This window comes from Anguilla anguilla, chromosome 2 (genome assembly GCF_013347855.1).
Source record: "Anguilla anguilla isolate fAngAng1 chromosome 2, fAngAng1.pri, whole genome shotgun sequence".
NCBI lineage: Eukaryota > Metazoa > Chordata > Actinopteri > Anguilliformes > Anguillidae > Anguilla > Anguilla anguilla.
Window position 1 is genome coordinate 36,639,662 of NC_049202.1, and position 19,943 is coordinate 36,659,604.

Genomic DNA, 19,943 nt, shown 5'->3' on the forward strand with positions numbered 1-19,943 from the left:
TCCATTTCCTGATGTCTGGTGCTGCATTTACAGAGAGGAGTTCCCCTCAAGGGGGTTAACCTCAGCAGACAATTACTTGTACCCGTGTTGAATTCAGCATTGACCACGAGGGGTAGATTGCCTGCTGTATGGAGTATTTTTCTGTGAAACGAGTGCCTGTTTTTCAGGTACCCTAGACATAAATACTCTGCTGACTGACATTTTATTAGCTTTCATTATACTGTGAAAGAAGCTTCGACAAGTTTTCCTGATCTGTCAATTTGGAGGGTTGTTGTTCAGTATACCCCTTGTGGAGCCCTTCACTGTTATTACTGCTCTTTCAGTTTCGTTTCTGTTCAGCCAGCTGGTATGCTTGAAAAAGCAATGAGAGGCGTTTGCTTTCCAAACGTCAGAGGACCGGAGCAGTCATTACTGCGTTTTCTTTTGAGTGTTCAGCAGAACTTCAGTGCAAAGCCGGTAAGTTTGTCTCAAGATGCTGCTGTATGCATTAATTTTTTTATAGATCCAATAATCTTTAAGAAAGTGACATGTTCTGCCGTGGCAAGCTAGGAGTTTTATTATTGGGAAATTACCTTAAATTTGTTATGTTGAAATGTCATACTTTTCATGTACAGCCGGTGTTCATGTTTTTTTTTTTTTTTTTAATGTGTTTCTGTCAACTAACTAGTTCTTATAGAGTCAGTTGTCCTCTAGAGTCTATATCTGTATTGCTATTTATGCTATTGTGACAGATTCACAGTACTTCATGGTGGCTTCAGAATTATTAATGGTCTGATAGTGCTTCAGGTAAGATTAATGGTGATCTCACCTTATAAACAAACTACGCCTAAGACACGGTTTCTGCGGAGTAGGTGTTTCTTGTTGTCGATTACCGTGTATCCACATGTATTTTGGGAGTCCAAGTAATTTAACTCGATGTTTTCTGGAGCCTTTAAAGCTTCAGGAAAAAAAAAAAAAAAGATAATCAGAGCAAATTCTTTGATGTACATTATGCGTATTGCCTGCTTTACCGCTCGTGATTGTGTGGCAAGATGCAGTTGCCTCAGTGACCACAGTGAAATGGCAGAGATGTCGTTTGTGTTTACCACAGCGAGATGGAAGAGATTCAGCTGCGAGACTACCAGAAGGAGGTGGTACAGCCAGCTCTGGAGGGTAAGAACATCATTATCTGGCTCCCAACGGGAGGAGGGAAGACCCGCGCCGCAGTCTATGTTGCCAAGAGACACCTGGAGACCAAACCCCGGGCCAAGGTGGCTGTCCTGGTTAACAAGGTAAAGAACAGTCTATAAGTCATGCACAGTTTAACCATTTACCATTTTAAATAGTTGATTTTAATAATAGTTGTGGACGTCTCATAGTTGTATGATTGTTGTTTATTTTGCTAACATCCTCGTTGTTACTGTCAATTGTCAGATTTGTGTCAGAATTGATAAAAAATTGTTACAGCCTCCTCTGGGACATCGGTTCCATTTAGCCATAATTACGGCCTACCCTTACAAATGCAGCACGTTCTCTTTTAGGGAGCAATCCTTACTTCATCTCAAATCAGATTATTCTTCCTTTGATGGTTTTGATGGACTGGTTTTACATCTCATGTTGCCTAGGTCCACCTGGTGGACCAGCACTACTCCAAAGAGTTCCATCCCTTCCTGGGGAAGACTTACAACGTGCAGAGCATCAGTGGTGACTCCGCCCAGAAGGACTTTTTTGCTCCCGTGGTGCGTGACAGTGACGTGATCGTCTGCACTGCCCAAATCCTTGAGAACGCCCTGAGGAGCACCGAGGAGGAGAAGCACGTGGAGCTCACAGGTACGATGCTGCCTGATAAAGCTGCGTCGTTGCTATGGCCCGGCAGGGCATCAGGTCTTCTGTTCAAAACCGCTGATCCTGGCTGGGATTCGTAAGACCCTTACTGAACAAGGGTGATGAACAGTATTCGCTCTTTGGACTCTTCCATTGTTTGTTAATGTTCAGCTTGCTATTTATGTGAGTGGTATGGTGTGTAAATATGCAGAACACATTGTGTGAGCTTCAATTTCAGTTTCCTTTATTTCTACCCTAAACGGTGTCATGCTCTCAATTAGAATTTTTTAGATATGTACTATATGTTCCCTCCTCACATTTCATATTTTAGCAATGCAAATAGTTTAGTTAAATAAGCTTATAGCTTCTTAGCTATAGGCTTTGTTTGGTTTGAATTCTCTGTAATTGTTTAAGGAAATGTTTTTTTAATTGAATGTATGGGAATCTATGGCCTAACCATTGCTATATTTTTGATGCTTTTGTGTAACAAAAAATGGTATTACATATTCATGTTTTTGCCCTGTCAAAATGTTCTGTGCATATAATGCCTCAAACTTTTATGTGTTTTTCCCATTCTTATATTAGACTTCACTTTGCTAATCATTGATGAGTGTCACCACACCCACAAGGAAAGTGTCTACAATAAAATCATGGAGCGCTATGTGGAGCACAAGCTGGAGGGAAAAGCAGGGCTGCCTCAAGTGCTAGGCCTCACTGCCTCTCTTGGGACAGGAGGCGCACGGACTCTCGAAAAGGCCATTAGTCACGTGTTCCAGGTGAGGCCAAGCATTTAAAGGTTTTTAAAATGCTGTTCTAATCTTTCTGATGTACTGCCTGATCCCTGAATGGAATAGCCTTTTGGAATACCTTCACCTAATCTATTCACCTAAATAGTACACTTTCCATGCGTATTCATGGTTTGTATTGCAAGTGACTTCCCCCGATATTGACCACGATTAAAGGCTAATGGAGTACTTGATTAAATGTTGTGCTAGTAAAGGCATTTGTGATGTGCCCTGTCTGGGGTGAGATCTTGTGCCCTGTCTGCGGTGAGATCTCTTCCCCAGGTCTGCTAACACACTGGAGCATTCTGTCTCAGCTGCCATTAAGTGAAAGTCCTAAACTGTCATGTATCCCACCGGTGGCAGTATATCACAGCATTGACAGCCATATCCAGTTGTACAGAGTCTTAGTACAGTTCAGTCTATGAAAGCCATTGTGACGGCACATGAAATCATGCGGTCCATCATAATTCACCGATGCACCGTCGGAGGGTCAGCCCAAAGCACCGGCAGCTTGCGATGGTTTGCATGCAGACTACCAGGAGTCAACAGTGGGAATGGGCTCCTATGAACGCGCCATCTTTATAGCCAACGCCAGGGTTATCGCTGTGGATGCTCAGCGCTGTTTGTTTGGCAGATCTGTGCCAACCTGGATGCCACGGCCATCATGTCCTCAAAGGAGAATGCCAGAGAGCTGGAGAAGAAAGTCCCAAAACCCAGGAAGCAGTACGACATTGTGGAGAAGAGATTTCTGGTCAGACACTAACGCCCTCTCATGGAAGCGATGAACAATGTGATAAGTGATGAAGAAACCTTTCTCTGCATCTTGAGCAGGCGTTATAAATTTTTTGAAATCACTTTTTGCAGCTTCATCATACACACACGTGCATGCACACACTTAGGTATATCTAAAACTATACATGTTTGAACATTTCTGTACTTAACCCTGAAAGACCACTGACAAATTGTAAGAAGAGGAACTACGGTCTGTGCCATATGAGATTTTAAATGGTGTGCTGGAAAGCCTTAGAACATGTCAAGTAAATGGGCTTGGAGTCTATTTACTTGACATGTTTTTAAAATGTCCTTGTTGAGGCTGTTTCGCCACTCATTTTCCTTCAGTTATAAGTTTTTAGGTCAGGTGAGTATTCTCTAAATTATACAGCTAATTGTCCTGTCTGGAAGCGGTAATAATCAGGTCAGGTTTCAGGTTTTCTTTTTTTTTTTTTAATAATATGCAATACCTCTAACAGATTTTTAATTCTGTTCATATTCTTAAACACAATCCTACCCCTGTGACCCAGGACCCCTTTGGGGACTACCTGAAGGACATGATGGGTCTCATTCATGACTTCATGGGGACAGAGGATGTTAGCAGGAGCTTCGGTAGCCAGGAGTACGAGGAGGAAGTGGTTCTGCTGCATAAAAAAGGTGGGGGACGGCACTCAAAGGTGTCTCTTTTTTGGGGAGAAGGAAGTAGTGTGTCACACAGAATGGAGAAAATGAATGAAGAGGATATACTCCTGGTACTGCCAAGTATTGCTTATTTTCAGGGAATTCCCCATTGCGAGAGCAACCCCATGTCAGGAGACAAGGTCAAGGTTTTTTACAAGTTTATATTGTCTATGTGCTAATTTGTTTACACCTTAACAATAGTTTAGCAATATTTATCATTGGAACCTTGTCTGAACAATTCTAAAAGTTATTCCAGCGATAGCCTCTGCTATCATTTGTGGTTGATATTACAGTTATTGGTGTGGATCTCTTCATTTCAACTGAAGTACATTCAAACATTTTATTTTTGCAATTATTGTTCCGGTTGTAAGCAGGACTTTACTCTGGAACAGGAGAGTTACAGTGTGTGTGGTGATGATTTAGAAAATAGTGCATTGAATACCAGCTCTCCCTACAATACTTACAATGGTCTTACATTACATTACATTACAGGCATTTAGCAGACGCTCTTATCCAGAGCGACTTACACAACTTTTACATAGCATTTACATTGTATACATTTATAGAGCTGGATATATACTGAAGCAATGCAGGTTTAGTACCTTACTCAAGGGCACAACGACAGTGTCCTACCCAGGAATCGAACCTGTGACCTTTTGGTTACAAGCCCAGTTCCTTATCCACTGTAAGACACTGACCGTGCCTCAGTGGTTGTGTGATGTCATGACTATGTGATGTCGTGCTTGTGCAAGTGAAGAGATATGATGGATGCTGTGATGTCACAGCGATGATGCATTGGTAATGTGGGGATGGGGTGTGCATTTCACTAGGGAGAGTGGAGAAGAACAGGATGCTGGCCCAGTGTGCATTGCATCTGCGTCAGTATAATGACGCACTGCTGATAAATGACACGGTCCGCATGGAGGATGCTTTCAAGGTGCTGGATGAGTTCTACAGCAGTAAGCAGGCAAGCCGGATTGGACTGGATGGTACCGATGAGTACCTTTTCAGCCTCTTCCGGGGTAAGGAGGCGCGCTTCTGTTCCTACTTTCCAAATCCAGGCATATTCTGTGTAGGAATGGTAGTCTTGTCCTGAAAAGGCACTTTGCACAGTGTCAACCATTGATGTTACACTGCTTGGTTGATTCGATGATTTTTTATTGAATAATTTCATTTATAAACAAAGGAGACAATAACCATGGTCCTAGATGATATGATATATGTTGTATATGTTGGTGGATTGTGCCAAGAGGATTGTCAGTATTATTATTTTTATGGCTGGCATCATAGTTATTTACCCTGATTATTATTTTGAATATTTTTTGATATGCTGTCCATCACCTGTCTTCCATGGCCATTTTGTTTCTGCAGAGCATAGATTCCAGCTGGAGGCACTGGGACAGATGCCTGACTATGAGAACCCCAAGCTTGGCAAACTGCAGGATATCTTGCTGGAGCAGTTTAAGGGAGACACGACAGCCCGAGGCATCCTATTCTCCAAAACGCGCAAGAGCACCCAGTGTCTCCTGGAGTGGGTCACCTCCAGTCCTGAGATGCAGGCCGCTGGCATCAGAGCCGCCATACTGACTGGGGCCGGCAACCTTGCCAACCACATGAGCCAGGTACCCAAGCACGACCTCCCCTGCTCTGCTCTCTCACTTAAAGGCATACTATGCAGGATTTCTCAGCCTGTGTTTGCAATCGAAGAAGTCTCCACCGCTGTCTTCAGCCCCTCCCAATCACACCAATTAAGTTACCCCACCTAGCTGGATAACTAGAGGTAACGTAATACTGTGAAATGAGCGACCGTGAGCGACAGTAAGAAGGCAGATTCAATTATAGTTTAATTAATTCCATTATGTTGAACGTAATAGTGGTTTTATCATTGTAACTTTAAACTTGGAAATTTCAGACCCTCACCAAAGTCCTCGTTTTCCCCAGCTTCACACTGCCAGCAACATTACTTACAGGTCAAACAGAAAACTAGCCAACTCCGCATCGCTTTTAATCCCCTTATGCTTCAAGCTTCAGTTGACGACACTGAGGAAAAACAATTCCGAGGTTAACTCTAGTACTTGAATGAGCTCCGTCAGCTTTTGTTTCACTTTATCTGGACTTCTTCACCAGCTAGCTCTGCAGCCACACCCACCCATCCCCACACAAAGCAGTGCCACACCCAGAAACATCCCTAACACATTTTAGAATTACAAATACAGGTAAAGGTGCACAAATTAGACAAAAGCAGGAGATTGCCAGTGCATCATACATATGCCTTTGCATGGTTATTTTATAGTATTTTTATTTATTTTTTTACCTTGAAAATAATACTCTGGCTTTTGCCAGTTAGTTTCCTTCAGTGCTTGTTTTTTTTGCTTTCACCTAGTTCTACTTTTCTTTTTTGTCAATAATTCTTAATATTTTGTTTGGTACAATCACCATCCTATGAAGCACAATCTCAATATGTTATTTAGGGCAAAAGGACAGTCCATCCACATGTGCATGAACAACTCAACACCCCCCACGCGCTCACACACAAACAAGCACACATACACACACAGCTGCCTATGCACATACACTCGCCTACTTCCATGTCCATATGCAAGTACATAAAATGAAGTCCTGGTACATGTGTGCGTCCACCACCCAGCATCACCAAAAGATGTACAGCAGGGGTGTCCAATCCTATCCAAAAAGAGCCGGTGTGGGTGCAGGTTTTTGTTTTAGCCCAGCATTACATCATCTGATTTAACTATTTAACTAATCATGGCCTTCAATCAAGGGCTTGATAAGTAGAATCAGGTGTCTTCATGCTGGGCTAAAACAAAAACCAGCACCCACACCGGCCCTTTTCGTATAAGATTTAGACACCCCTGGTGTACAGGCTTGTAAATGCACACACATCCAAGTCTTCTTGTGCCAGTCAACCACTAGTCCGTGAGTCACTTCTATGGGTGTTTGTTCGATAAATGTTAACAACGGTGACCATAACTCTTCAAATATTGAGTTTCAGTGATTGTTTTCTAACGAGTGTTTTATTAACGGTAGAAATTCAACACTTAGGTTTACCCGTATCTTATATGTTGCGGGTATTTCATTTCACAGTAAGATGATTCATTTTTTTAATGTCTTTGAATCAAAAGTTAAGTTTGGCATGGAATTAAGGGGATGTAAACATGGGACTTGATCATGTTCAATCTAGTTTTTGTGGTAGAATGAATTGAAAACCAAAAAATACTCAGTTCATCACAATTGCCAGTAAAGATACATAAATGTCCATATTTCTGTTTTACATTTTAAACAGTTTGGAGGAATATCTGAGGGCATTTTCATGTCACTTAAGAGGTCTAAAATAAATTATTTTCAAGTTCGATATTTCTTCTCCATTTTGTATTCACTCAGTTTGAGATTCTTTTGACTCAGTTGATTGCAGGGTTATGTGGATCAGCTGTCTTGGAGAGTGACTTTCAATTGGTCATTGAAAGCAGCTGTTGGTGCATTCTTCTCTTGTCCAGTCAGGCTGTGACAACACCCGTGCTATAGGGATTGAAAGAGGCAGGAAACTGCATATCTATTTTCATCTCTGATCCTTCTATTTTTTCCTACATTATTCAGCAGCCTATTTGAGCTAGAAACCCGACTACTTTTAGGATTTTCATTTGAGTTGGGTTTTCAGACCAATGGAGGAGTAGTAGTAAGGGTATCTTCTAGGAGTTTTATTTTTAAAAAACGTGCCTTGGCTCGGTCGCCTCTGCTAGGCTTGGCCATCCATTGCAAGTCCATACATTTTGCCAAATGATTGCCTAGTCATGTAGGGCTTATTTCTTTTATTGTATTTGTTTAAGCCCTCCTCCTATCTACACATTTCCTTCCTTTGTCGTTTTCTGTTGAAAATGGAAGAAAATAAATAGTAAATTAGAAAGGAAAATGGAGGAAACACTGCTGAGAAATATTTTAATTTCCTTGTAAACTGAAGAGGCATTTGTTCGTTATTTCATATTGAAGAGGCTTTTGTTTATTGGTATATATTGAAGAGGCGTTTGATCATTGATATATGTTCTAACTTCTATTGTCCTGAATATAAATGTGTTCCTCCTTTCCTGATTTACGTGGTTGGAACTGGTACTTGGACTCCTACTTGATCAGCTTGGGTTTGGGAAGAAGGTACCTCCATATGCAGATCCAGGGTGTGTCCCATGAATTTTCACTCCGCACCTCGTTTCCTCCACTACCACTCGTCTCCTCCAATATTGGGATACTGAAGGGAGGACACAAAGATCGGGACACGGGGGAGACGAGGTGGTAGTGTTTTTTTTTTGAGTATTGGGATGCACCCCAAGGTCTCTGTAGAGAGGATCAAGTAAGCCTTTATCATGGTTCCAGGTGACGTGGGCACGCATGCATGCTGAGGTCCTCCACAGACCTGTGGATTCTAGCTAAGTCACGGGGAAAAAATGAGCGAGTTTTAGGTCAAACAACGTCTTTCTCCACTGTTTCTGTAGGGGGAACAAAGGGAGACCATCAATAAGTTCCGCACTGGTCTCCTGAACCTGCTGGTCTCCACCAGCGTGGCTGAAGAGGGTCTCGACATCGCTGAGTGCAATCTGGTGGTGCGCTACGGGCTGCTGACCAATGAGATCGCCATGCAGCAGGCCAGCGGGCGGGCCCGCGCGGAGGACAGTGTGTATTCAGTGGTGGCACAAGCAGGGGGGCGGGAGGTGTCCAGAGAGCGCACTAATGAGTACCTGGAGGAGCTCTCGAAGAAAGCCATTGCAGAAGTGCAGAGCATTCGGCCCCGGGACTTCCGCATTAAGGTGAGCAGGATGGATCATCCTGTATTCGCTCCAGTGTCCTCACGGATTTGTGTCCCTCTGTCTAACATTCTTTCCCTCCTTAATGTTTCAGTTTTTGTGTCCTTACTGTCTTTGAGACTCTGTATAAGGCCCAGTGCATCTATTTCAGTGACATTGTGCATCTGTGGTCCAGTCTCTGACCCAGTTGGTCTGTAGTTCAGTAGCCTCGTGAGCCAGTCTCTTTTTCCACTTCATTCAACACAGCCTGGCCGATGCCTTGACGTTCCAGGCATAAACAAAGGAGGCAACCTTCCCGGGATAGTTGTATTTTCCCAACCAATCAGAGTGTTTTGGCCAGGCGTGGTCTGAAACGTACACCGGAAAACATTACCGGAGGCAAACTTGCATCAATTCGCCACTATTTGGGGAAAATGATTGTATTGATTGTAACGGGAAAAAAATCAAAACCATTGCTCCTTCTGGCCATTTTTCTGGGTATTTATTTGACAGCAGACTGCATACCGTAGGCGAAGCTTGAACAATTAAACTTTTGCCAAATCTTGTAGCAAGCAAGCGAGTACATCTCTCTTCGATAACAGCGAATCCAAACAAGGTCCTTCAACGAAGTCACGCCATGTATTTGACAAGTGATATAACAGAATTAAAATTTTCTTTGAATTTGTCTATAATTCTGTTTTTAGCAGATAATTCGGGTTAGCTCAATAGCTTTGACCGTTTCGCTGGTGTGTTTCAGTCTGGACTTAGATTGCAGCACACACGGAACAGAGGAAGTGTTGGGGAGGGAGCGAGGGAGAATCGGCACACTGAGACAGACAGTTTGATTAACCAATAGGGAAGCTCCTCCCGTTTGCCCCAGAAAGTACATGCGTTCATCCAGACTAGTAGTTCAGTGACAATGTGTGTCTGAAGCCCGGTGTGTCCCTCTTCGTTTCTCAGTTTGTCTCTGACCCAGAGCGCATGTAGTTCAGTGACAAAGCATTTCTTTATTTCACCGGTCCATTGTACCTGTATTCCAGGGTGCGTGTCTCTGTCTGTGTCCTAGCTCGTCTGTATCTCTGTGCTTTCTTTTCACCTAATCACCTGCAGCGTGCACACCTGCATACCAGCCTGTGGGTCTCCGCCTTTCATTCAATCAATCAATCAATCAATCAATCATTGCATTTATATAACACTTTTCCGAACTTTCCGAACGCTCAAAGTGATTTACAGTGATGAACGGGAACTCACCTCACCCACCACCAAGGTGTAGCACCCACCTGGGTGATGCACGGCAGCCATTTTGCGCCAGAAAGCTCACCACACATTTCTGCCCCGGGCCTCTCTCAGGTTTTTGAGCTGCAGAAGGAAGTGGCCATTATGCGGCGGCTGGCGGAACAAAAAGCCGGGGAGAAGAAAAGCCTCAACCAGGCCGCCAGCGTCCGCCTCCGCTGCTGCCTCTGCGACGCCGCCGTCGCCCTTGGCAGCGACATCCAGCTCATCGAAGGCGCGCACTACGTCATCGTCAACCCCGACGTCAGGTGAGCGCGCGGCCTTGAAGTGTCGTCTACGACTCGCCTCATTTGCTTTTCAACTCGTTTGCCATCATCGTAGTTTACCCTGAGAACTGATAGAAGATCTCTGAGTCTGAAAAACAGTACTCTGAGTAATAAATGCAATATGTATGGTCTCTAATAAAAATCTAAAATGAAAACTAGCATTAAACTCATACTAGTTTAATGCTAGTTTTCATTTTAGATTTTAGATTAGGCGCTTATACATGAGAATAATAACAATAAAAGTAGCTGAAGTTCTTGCCCTTTTCCATTACTTCTCATTTTATGGACTTTGGTCTTGGTTTGACTATGGTAATGCTAAACTGATGGTAATGCTTCTTGTTTTTGGTCTGCCTTTTCAGGAAATGCTATCGTTTGGGCGGACAGATAGTCCTGAATAAGACTTTTGAGGACTGGAAGCCCGGGCGGAAGATCAGCTGTGCGGCCTGTGGGCAGGTGAGCTCTTTCGTAACAAAACATGAAGCTGCTGTCAGCACTGTTCTGCGTCACACTAATACGGTATCTCTGCTTGCACTGGCCCGTGGATACGGCTGCTTTGCGTTTCATCTTGAACATGAGATCGTTTTGTTCTTTCCTTCTGTGGTTGGTCTGTTGAGCTTGGTGTTTGCAGATGGGATGGCCTCTGGGATACTGCATACTACCATAGTATGCATTTAGCTGCAGTACATGTTTAAAGAATGTCATGCTTGCTTCCTACCTCATTTCTTTGTCTTGCCTGATTCGCCATCAGGGATCTGCTGTTCTGCATGCCTCAGTTTGCCCGAATTTCCGTATCTCACGTTTGCTTTTTGTGCTTTTGTGTGTCATTAATAATGACCGCATGACCTTGTTCATCTCCGGTTCGCTTCGTTCGCTTGTGTCCTGTTAATACTGCGGAATGTGAGCTACGCTACCATTTGCCAGTGATTAGGTATTCTGCATAATGACAATACGGCGTTTGTATGTGCAGTGCGTCGCAAAAGCTGAGCTAACGTGCTAATCTTTATTGCAATCCTTCCAAACCTGCTGTTCTTGGCCTGTTCTTCTCAACTCTATTGTAAGCAGAGGCATGTGCCTGGAAATGTGTTTGACCACAAACTGTGGCATGTCCCTGTACACACAGGAGTGGGGCATGGAGATGATGTATAAGAGCGTAACTCTGCCAAACGTGGCCATCAGGAACTTTGTCCTGGAAACGGCTAATGGCAGGAGGACGGCCAAGAAGTGGAAGGGTGCGCAATTCCATGTGGAAGACTTCTGCTACACTGAGTACTGCGAGAAGAATGTCTTCTCGAAATGACCTATCTTCATTCCCTTTTAAGGGCTGTGCACATTGCGCTGGGCATGCTGCAAATTTCTGTAGTCTACCACTGCAATGGAAGACGAGGATAATGATACACTAATCACATGTTTCTCACAAGACATTCTTTTGCGGGAGGTGCACTTTTTTTAAAAATTGAATTTAATGGAATCTCATAAATAAGAGAAATTTGTTCAAATTTGTTCAAATTTTCTTCTGCCTGAATTAGAACATTGCCTAAACCATTTATTATGGGTCCGTCCGGCTTCCAAATCAGCATAGGTTTGAATTGTATTACGGACTCATCGACATTGCTAAGCAACAAAACAGCAAGTATATCTCCACATGACATAGCTACGTACAGAATCTAAAAAGAACATGCATATAGATGGGCATAGAAGAGATAAAACCTGATTTCCACCTCACATATGATTAGTAACTGGCCAACATATGACGTACTGCTTAGAGAAAATCAAGATTGGCTGAAAATGGTTACTCTTCCCTATTGACCTGACAACATTGACAAAATAAGAGTCTTTTTAAAACATACCGAAACCACAACTGATCCAATACTGCATGCCTACCGGGATCTTCCTAATTGGTTGCTGGTTTAAACATTCATGCACAGTATGCTCTTTAGAACCAACAGTGTTTTGTCCTGCAAATATTGTAGACATTAACAATTTATGCAGTTATTTTTCATTACCTCCGTTATAACTGTCAAGGACAAGGCAATACACGTTCAAGCTAATAAAAAAATTTCTTCCAGTAAGATACGTGAGGCTGCTCACTTTTGTTGGTATCTACTAATACATATAGGAATTGGTAATGATTATTACCAGTTTCACTCGATTGCTAATTTTTCTACATTTTTGTTTTAGGTTGATGGATATGTGTATTACATGTTAGATTTATTATGGCAAAAAGAGATTGTTGCAAAATATTGAATTAGTCATCAAACTGTTTATAAAAGGAGTCTATCCATAATTTGTGCTAGTACTATTGCTGTCATTTTAACTACTGTCTATTAAAATTAATTTAAAATGATTTTTCTATTTGCGTTTATTGTCATTCTTCTCATTACAGACTGGTGTAAAAAAAAGAGTGAAATGCAGGACCACACTCCTGTCTGAGAACAGCCATGAACAATTAAAAGTAGAAATAAATACCGGAATTAGAATTATCAAAACAAAACAATTAATTCATTTTTCCTACTTCTGGAATTTATATTAAAGTCAAATTGGACAGCATTTGATCCACAACAACCGTTGATTGCCTTTTGAATAGACTGTGAAACATGTAGGAGTTGCATGGTAAAGCCCCAAAATGACCAATCCACCGGACGACGGCCTGCACCATATGCCATAGACGTGGTCTGGGCAGGCCGGTGGCGAATGGCGCAAATGACAGACTGGAATGACCCAAAAATTCCAGTGAGCTCCCAAAATTGCACTGCGCCATGCAATACAGACTGACACGCCCGCAGCAGCGACTCCCCTCTCCCTTCGGCTTCCGGCCAGTCAATTACCTCGCCTTCATGCGCGACAAAATGTATGGCTAAAATATCATTTCACCAGTGCGACGGCATGCAACATGCCATGCGCCTGGCGTCATGCAAAATACAGCACATAATCCCTGAAATATATTTCAGGGTTCCCACTCGTCCTGGAAAACCTTGAGAACCTGGAAATTTATCGACTAATATTCCAGTCATGGAAAACACCTGGAAAATGAGAAAATTTACAAAATGTCCTGGAAATATTTGAGGTCCTGTAAAATTGTAGGATAGACTATAAGTCAAGCTATTGAGCAGTATATTTAGAGCTGAGATCGTGTATTTTTTCTGTATTTTTCTCTTTGGGCTACCATTGTCCATGTTTCATGTCTGTAAGTCATGGAAATTGTCCTTGAAAATACCTGGAAAAAGATTTCCTAAAATGAGTGGGAACCCTGATATTTGCTGTAATTTTGGGGTACAGCTGTTGCCTGTGCATACCATGTACTACGCAGCATGTGTGTACACCCTATGTCATTGACACAGGATAGAAGGGAGTATTGTGTATTTAACAGTGGAATATTGACCCATAATCTGTGCATTCCAATACAAAGTATGACTTGTATGTTGTGCTGCTTAAATAGTTTTTGTAGCTGTATGTCAGTGGTTTCCTGAAGGCATTGTAACTCTGGCTAGATAAGGGTATATACTAAGAAACAATAGGGGAGTCATACAGTAATGAGAATAAAATAAAGGAACTATATATTTGCTTGCTTCTGACCTAGATATAGAAACCAATGGGAAATGATTATTCTAATGGTGTTAATGAAATGTTAATACTTGGCTTCATTTGGAATGTGTAGATGATTACCTGTGTTCAGGAAGAATTCATTTTATGCAAATTGTCACATAAGATAATCTGACAGTGTAATTAGCTCATGCGACGGAAGAGGGATTTGATTGGTGCATTTCAGATAGTGTGTTGCAGCACCATGCGAAGCCCCATTGCACAGTGACCTGAGTAAAATTAGAATGTCGGCTTTGTTTATGCCTAAGGTCCTTTCTTCCATGTCTTCTCCACAACAGCAGTCATGCATGCAAAGCATATTAACTCACATCCTTCTCCTGGGTTCGCCGCTCCACAAAAACGCATATTAACTCCCACCCTTCTGTTGGTCTCGCTGTTCCACGGAACCAGTACATTACCGAAGGAAATGCACTTTTTTACTGATGTTTGAGTCTTATCATTTTTAAACTTGTATTCATGTGTGTGTTTTTATTCCAGTGGTTTGCAGAAGCTCTGCTGTGTTTCATGTGTATTTGTCCATCAGCTTCTCATAGACCAAACATTTGTCTTCCAGCACTTGAGCCCGACAGATGTTATTTTGCCTGTGAATTTTGTATTGTTTGTCTGAAATATAATTTGCATGTAGTATGTTTCTGTTGCCACTAGGTGTCACAGTTGTGTAACATCAGTAGTTTTTAACGCCATAGAAAATAATTATCTCCAGTGATGTACCTTGCTATTGGTCACAGCTTTTTACCTGTTCTCCCTTTACACTCGTATTGAATCTATGGCAAATACATTTATTTGAAATATCTTGGCATATTTTAATCTGCCTTTTTCTGCAGGAATATTAAAAAGGAAAAATTCTCTTTATTTAAATTCTTTGCATTCTCAGTATTTTCAAAAGCATTCAACTTCTAAGTGGATTTCTCACCATCTCCCTGTAGTTAAAGCTAGAACAAAAAAATGCATCATGCAATATCATGAAGCATGCTGGTGGATGCTTTAAGAATCCACTAGGGGGAGCTATTTGATTCCACTTCAAGCTCAGCCGCTGTCCAGTTTTGGGTAAATGCAGCTCTGCGTTTGAAATTCAGTGTCCTCCTCAATGTGTCAAATAGAATATATGGTGACATAAACAAGAATGGCTCAGCAATGACTGCCACAAATGAAAGGGCCGGAATGAATGTAGATGTGAAATAATACTGACATGAGGAATTATGGCGAGATTTCTGGAGGGGAAATGTTGATCTAGGCTGCAGATGCGGCTGCGTTCGGCGAGATCCGCGCTGCCGTTCCGTTACCTGTGACCCCGCGGCCCTGATTTGAGTGCGTCGGAACTACCGAGGCGATGTTTATGAAGGATCGTCCAGCTGCCGGGGGGGGTTTCGTCATGTCAGTCAGAGGCCAGGGTACGAGTCGTCCTCTTGACTCGACTGAAATAAAACAACTGTCACAGTTCCCAGGCAGAGGCTTATCCAGCACTCCAGGTACCTTTTGGTTCATGAGCTTTGGGTTTTTCCGGAACAATCAAATGCAACAGGGACAATAGGATAATTGTGGGTTGATACGGCATTTATTGTCTGTGAGGTTCACAAACGACACAAAAAGGCCCTCGCAGTAAATACTAAATCTGTTCTGTAGCTTGAAAACATTGAATTATTCTTAGTCCACTCTCTCTAGGTCAGGCCAGACATTCCCAAAAAAAGCAAGCATTTAACAACTTCCAGACTACAGAAGGATGCTTTGTAATTGCAGTCTGTGGTTGTTATTCTGGGCAGTTTTTTGTGGCTCTGCTGTTTTATGTATTAGTTCAAAAGACTTTTTTTGTAAGATGGTGGGTGAGAGATGTGAGTGTATTTTTAGACGGTGTCAACACATTTGCTCTGCCCTGCTGTATCAAACTAGCTTTCTGCATAATGGGGTAACACATTCCATGGGTAACATAGTGGACTTGTTTAATTTTCTCCGCTTTTCGAAGTGAAGTCTCTCATAGATTCATGTGTGCAAACCCTCTCCTTCAAGGGGTTCTTCACCGATAACTGTGCAGTTGACTGTTGGCTTCTAGCTAGCAGTTTTTACAGTATGCAGTTGTGGCTCAGTTGGATCAGGTACGTGTCTTCCTGGTGTTGTGACTCATGATAATCATCCTGAGCCAGACTGAATTTGCATCTGAATTTATTCTGACTTCTGTGGTGTGAAATATGAAAACAACCCCCTGGACTGGGTGCCAATCTGTCAAACAGGCCCTGCCCCAATCCTTAATGCAGTGTGCTGTGCAGAAAAGCAGCAGTTTGTTTGTTTTTTTCTTTTGCCCTCCAACCCAAGTCATCACACTGGATACTGACCAAAAGGCCCCTAGGTTGTTTGTTAGATCAGAAATAGAAATTTAGTGACACATACCAATACATAAATGGTGTGTTTATTTGTTAAAAAGAAATAAAAATTCACAGTGAAGATTAGCAGTTATCTGATGAAATTTGCATCAACGCTTTGAGCTTGCTCTGGAATGTGAGATAACTAATGCTTTGTCTTTGCACTTCCAGTCACTCAGATAAGCTGGCTAGCGAACATACAAATTAGAATGTTTATTTATTACTTGTCAGGCAGTTACAGCTCGATTTGCTAAATGTATACCCAAAATGAAATTTATCAAAGTACAGTCACAGAAGTGATTCCGTTGTATATTGTTTGCTAATAAATGCTAACAATTTCATCGTATATAGCCTACATTGTTTTCTTCTGATTATAATTCAACAGTAGTTGAGTATGCTTACACTAAAATGGGAAGAGGGGGAGGGGGGGTTGTGAGGCAAAGGTTAGGCAACAGGTCAGATAGCCCCCTCAATAATTACATTATCTGCTTATATGTACACAGGTATATGCGTCTTATGGAGAGTGTTAAAAATTTGTTAATGACTAACTGTAGATGCTTATTTCACAGCTGATTAGGACAGGGCAGAGACTTAGGATGGTGTTATATTTATTTGTGGGATTAATATTCTAGTTGCATATTTAGAAGTGGATGTCTCCTGTTTTCTTCATCAGTTCTCATGGCATGTTTAGTTAGGGTTGGCAAAATTTTTGGCTCCTGTTTTAAGTTTATCAGCTCTTTGGTAAGCAAGGTTAGCTGTATTTATGGTGGTTCTAGTGACCAGTCAGTGAGCGAGTCTGCTGTTGGCAGCAGTGGTTCTTTCTCACGTCACTGTTCATTCAGCTCTTTCAAGAGTACTCCTCACTTCTGCAATTAGTACTTAATGCACACCTGTTGTATGATCAAATAATGCCATCTGTGATCCATAGCATGTAGCTGTAAAAAGAAATTGTAGTTCCAAACCGTGGTTCATTCTGGAGATTTCAGCTTTGGAGGTTAGCAAGTAAAGTTGTATTTTACTATCCTCTCTCTGAAATTAAACATTTATTCATATTATGAACATTAGTTAATTGTTGATCATGCATGATATTAACAGAAATCAACCCTTTCCATATATTTAGATTTTCTGATTCCGTTACTTGTCCTAAACAATGCTGCTAATCACTTATAAATGACTCATAAATGCTCATTAATTATCACTTACTTCAAGAAGGCATTATTTTGCTTCTTTTGAAATGCCTGTCCTAAAATAATTAGTTGAAGCGTGAATCTGAGGCATTAATATGAAGTTCACTTATCAGAGAACATTCTCTGTGTTGTTCAAAATTAGTGAAATAAGAGGGAAGACAAACAGAGAGCACTAAGTTCCAGGAATTGTGGAATAAGCACAAGAATGGCATGCAGGTGACTTTTTATAACCCAAGTACTCTTTCTCCGAGTGGTATAAATATCTCGTAGTGAAAATTGGTTATGGTATGAACATCTGGTAGTGGATATTAGCAGTGTGACATCATTTTATGTGATTTAAATCGCCTATATTTACAGTACTGTGAAAAAGTCTTAGGCAGCCTAGATTTTTAAATATATTGTATATATTTGGTCTTAGATGTTTATTTTTTGTTTTCTGCATTAGTGTGTCAGTAGAAAAGGGCAAATTTGAGATTTCCAAACATGAATTTTCAAAAAAATGAAATTTTACAGATACATTTATGTATTTTGTTAAATAAAGTAATATTTTAAGTAATAGACTACTTTTCAGATTAAAAACTTGATCAAGGATCTCTGGGACTACCTGGAGAGCCAGAAGCAAGCGAAACAGCCCAAATCTGCGGCAAAACTGTGGCAAGTTCTCCAAAATTCTTGGAACACAACCTACCAGCCAATTTGCTTATAAAACTGCCAGACAGTGTACCTAAGAGAATTGATTTAGTTTTAAAGGCGAAGGGTGGTCACACCAAACATTGATTTTATTTAGTTTTTAACTATTTACTGCTCTTTATATTATTTTTTCAATATTTATAACCTTTCATTTCATTATTTTTGAAAGCATCTTAGCTGTACAGCATTTTCTTTATAGGTGCCTAAGACCTTTGCACAGTACTGTATGTCTCAAATATTGCAGGATTTTTCCAGACCAACTGACTCAGTGAGGAGGTAGCATTTTTTAGCGTCTAAATTATTGTGTGGTCACAAACTACATTCCGATTGACTGTGCTGTACCCATGATGTTATTGTATCGTTCAAAATCGTTATTATTTTTGTCCGATTATTATCTCTCAAGATTTATTTTCCATAGATACAAGTCTTTTGTGCAGCGCAAGGCGGAAAGCCAGTTTTTTTTTTTCTTTTCCAGTAATGCTTCATCAATCATGAAGGTTAAGTGTTGGCAGTGGAATTTCTGCTCCAAAGTGTTTTGGCTCTTTTTTGCTCATTTTGTGTTTACATGTCCAATTTATTCGACAGCTCCAGAGGAGAGGCACCCTAATTAGGGGCTGCAGCGTTGTAGTGTGCTGAACTGTAGCGGAAGAGGCCCTGCAGGTGGCCAGCTGACACGTGCGGTAGACCCGCTGTTAATTAAATCAGCATTATTCTGCATGGCGTCTCCTCTGGGGCCCGAGCTGCCAAGAGAGGGGAAAGCTGTTTTGAGTGAGACAACATTGTGCCGTGTCTGTTTACATTTCCTCAGATTCGCAAACATAGCCGGCCCCTATTTTACCCGCGCCCCGCGTGCGTAGGTTTGTTCGTAACTCTGCATGAGGCCCGTGTTCTCGCTGAATGGCTGCATTGTTTGGTCCCATTGCTGAAGAAAAGGGATGACTGCTACTGACTTCAAGGATTAAAATACATTGTCAAGTCTGTCTTTATTCCCTAATGGAAAATCATGTTATATCTTAGCTAAAAATCACACAACATGAATTAATAAAAAGTTGGTTAATCTTGATCTTTAAGATTTTACTCTCAAACTTGTGGTTAAAATAAGGCTGCTAAATATGTCTTAAATATGTTTAAGAATTGATATTAACCATAGGCAAATTAATGCTAAGTAAAAGGCCTGTGTTACAGTAGATGTGATTAATTTGAATTGCTACAGCTGTTCGTTTAATAAAATCTAGTTTCTGGCAGTCATTTTAAACAGGAAAAAATAAGACTGAGGAAGTAAAACTCATTTCCTTAAAATTATTTTTTTAACTAGATATAAATGTTTTTCAGTTGCTTTCCCAGTCAATTTATTGTTAAGCTAATATTGTTTATATGTTGTAATGTTGTCAAACACTATATTAGAATGGAATTATGTTCTACGAATGTGATATTACAGAAATTAAACTTAACTTTGTCTATCATAAAGTTACGGGTCCTATGAAAATATTCCCTCTGGCAAGTTTTTAGTTTTGAACTCTGAGATTCAAATGCTTTTCACTGGACTACATTCAATCCTTCATAGATTAGCAGGGTCATTAAACAGACAAACAATTAAAAGCAATAAGTTTTTTTGAATATGGTCAAAGTTTGTTTTATTCAGGTTTCTTTTAAATATTATTTTCCTATGCTTTATACAATCTTTTCCCTCAACCTTGAAAAAAACAGATGCCTTTTTCTTTAAAAT

General features: G+C 41.1%; 1 protein-coding gene across 1 annotated transcript; it reads left to right on the plus strand.

Annotated features, from left to right (window-relative positions):
- Positions 1–314: 314 nt before the first annotated feature.
- dhx58 (DEXH (Asp-Glu-X-His) box polypeptide 58) lies at positions 315–12,730 on the plus strand. Its single transcript, XM_035406807.1, has 12 exons — positions 315–456; positions 1,091–1,271; positions 1,605–1,809; positions 2,389–2,579; positions 3,223–3,339; positions 3,890–4,016; positions 4,871–5,062; positions 5,412–5,662; positions 8,540–8,851; positions 10,178–10,368; positions 10,746–10,839; positions 11,507–12,730. The coding sequence occupies exons 2-12, from the start codon at positions 1,095–1,097 to the stop codon at positions 11,681–11,683; spliced, it is 2,034 nt and encodes a 677-aa protein (XP_035262698.1). The 5' UTR covers positions 315–456; positions 1,091–1,094; the 3' UTR covers positions 11,684–12,730.
- Positions 12,731–19,943: the final 7,213 nt, after the last annotated feature.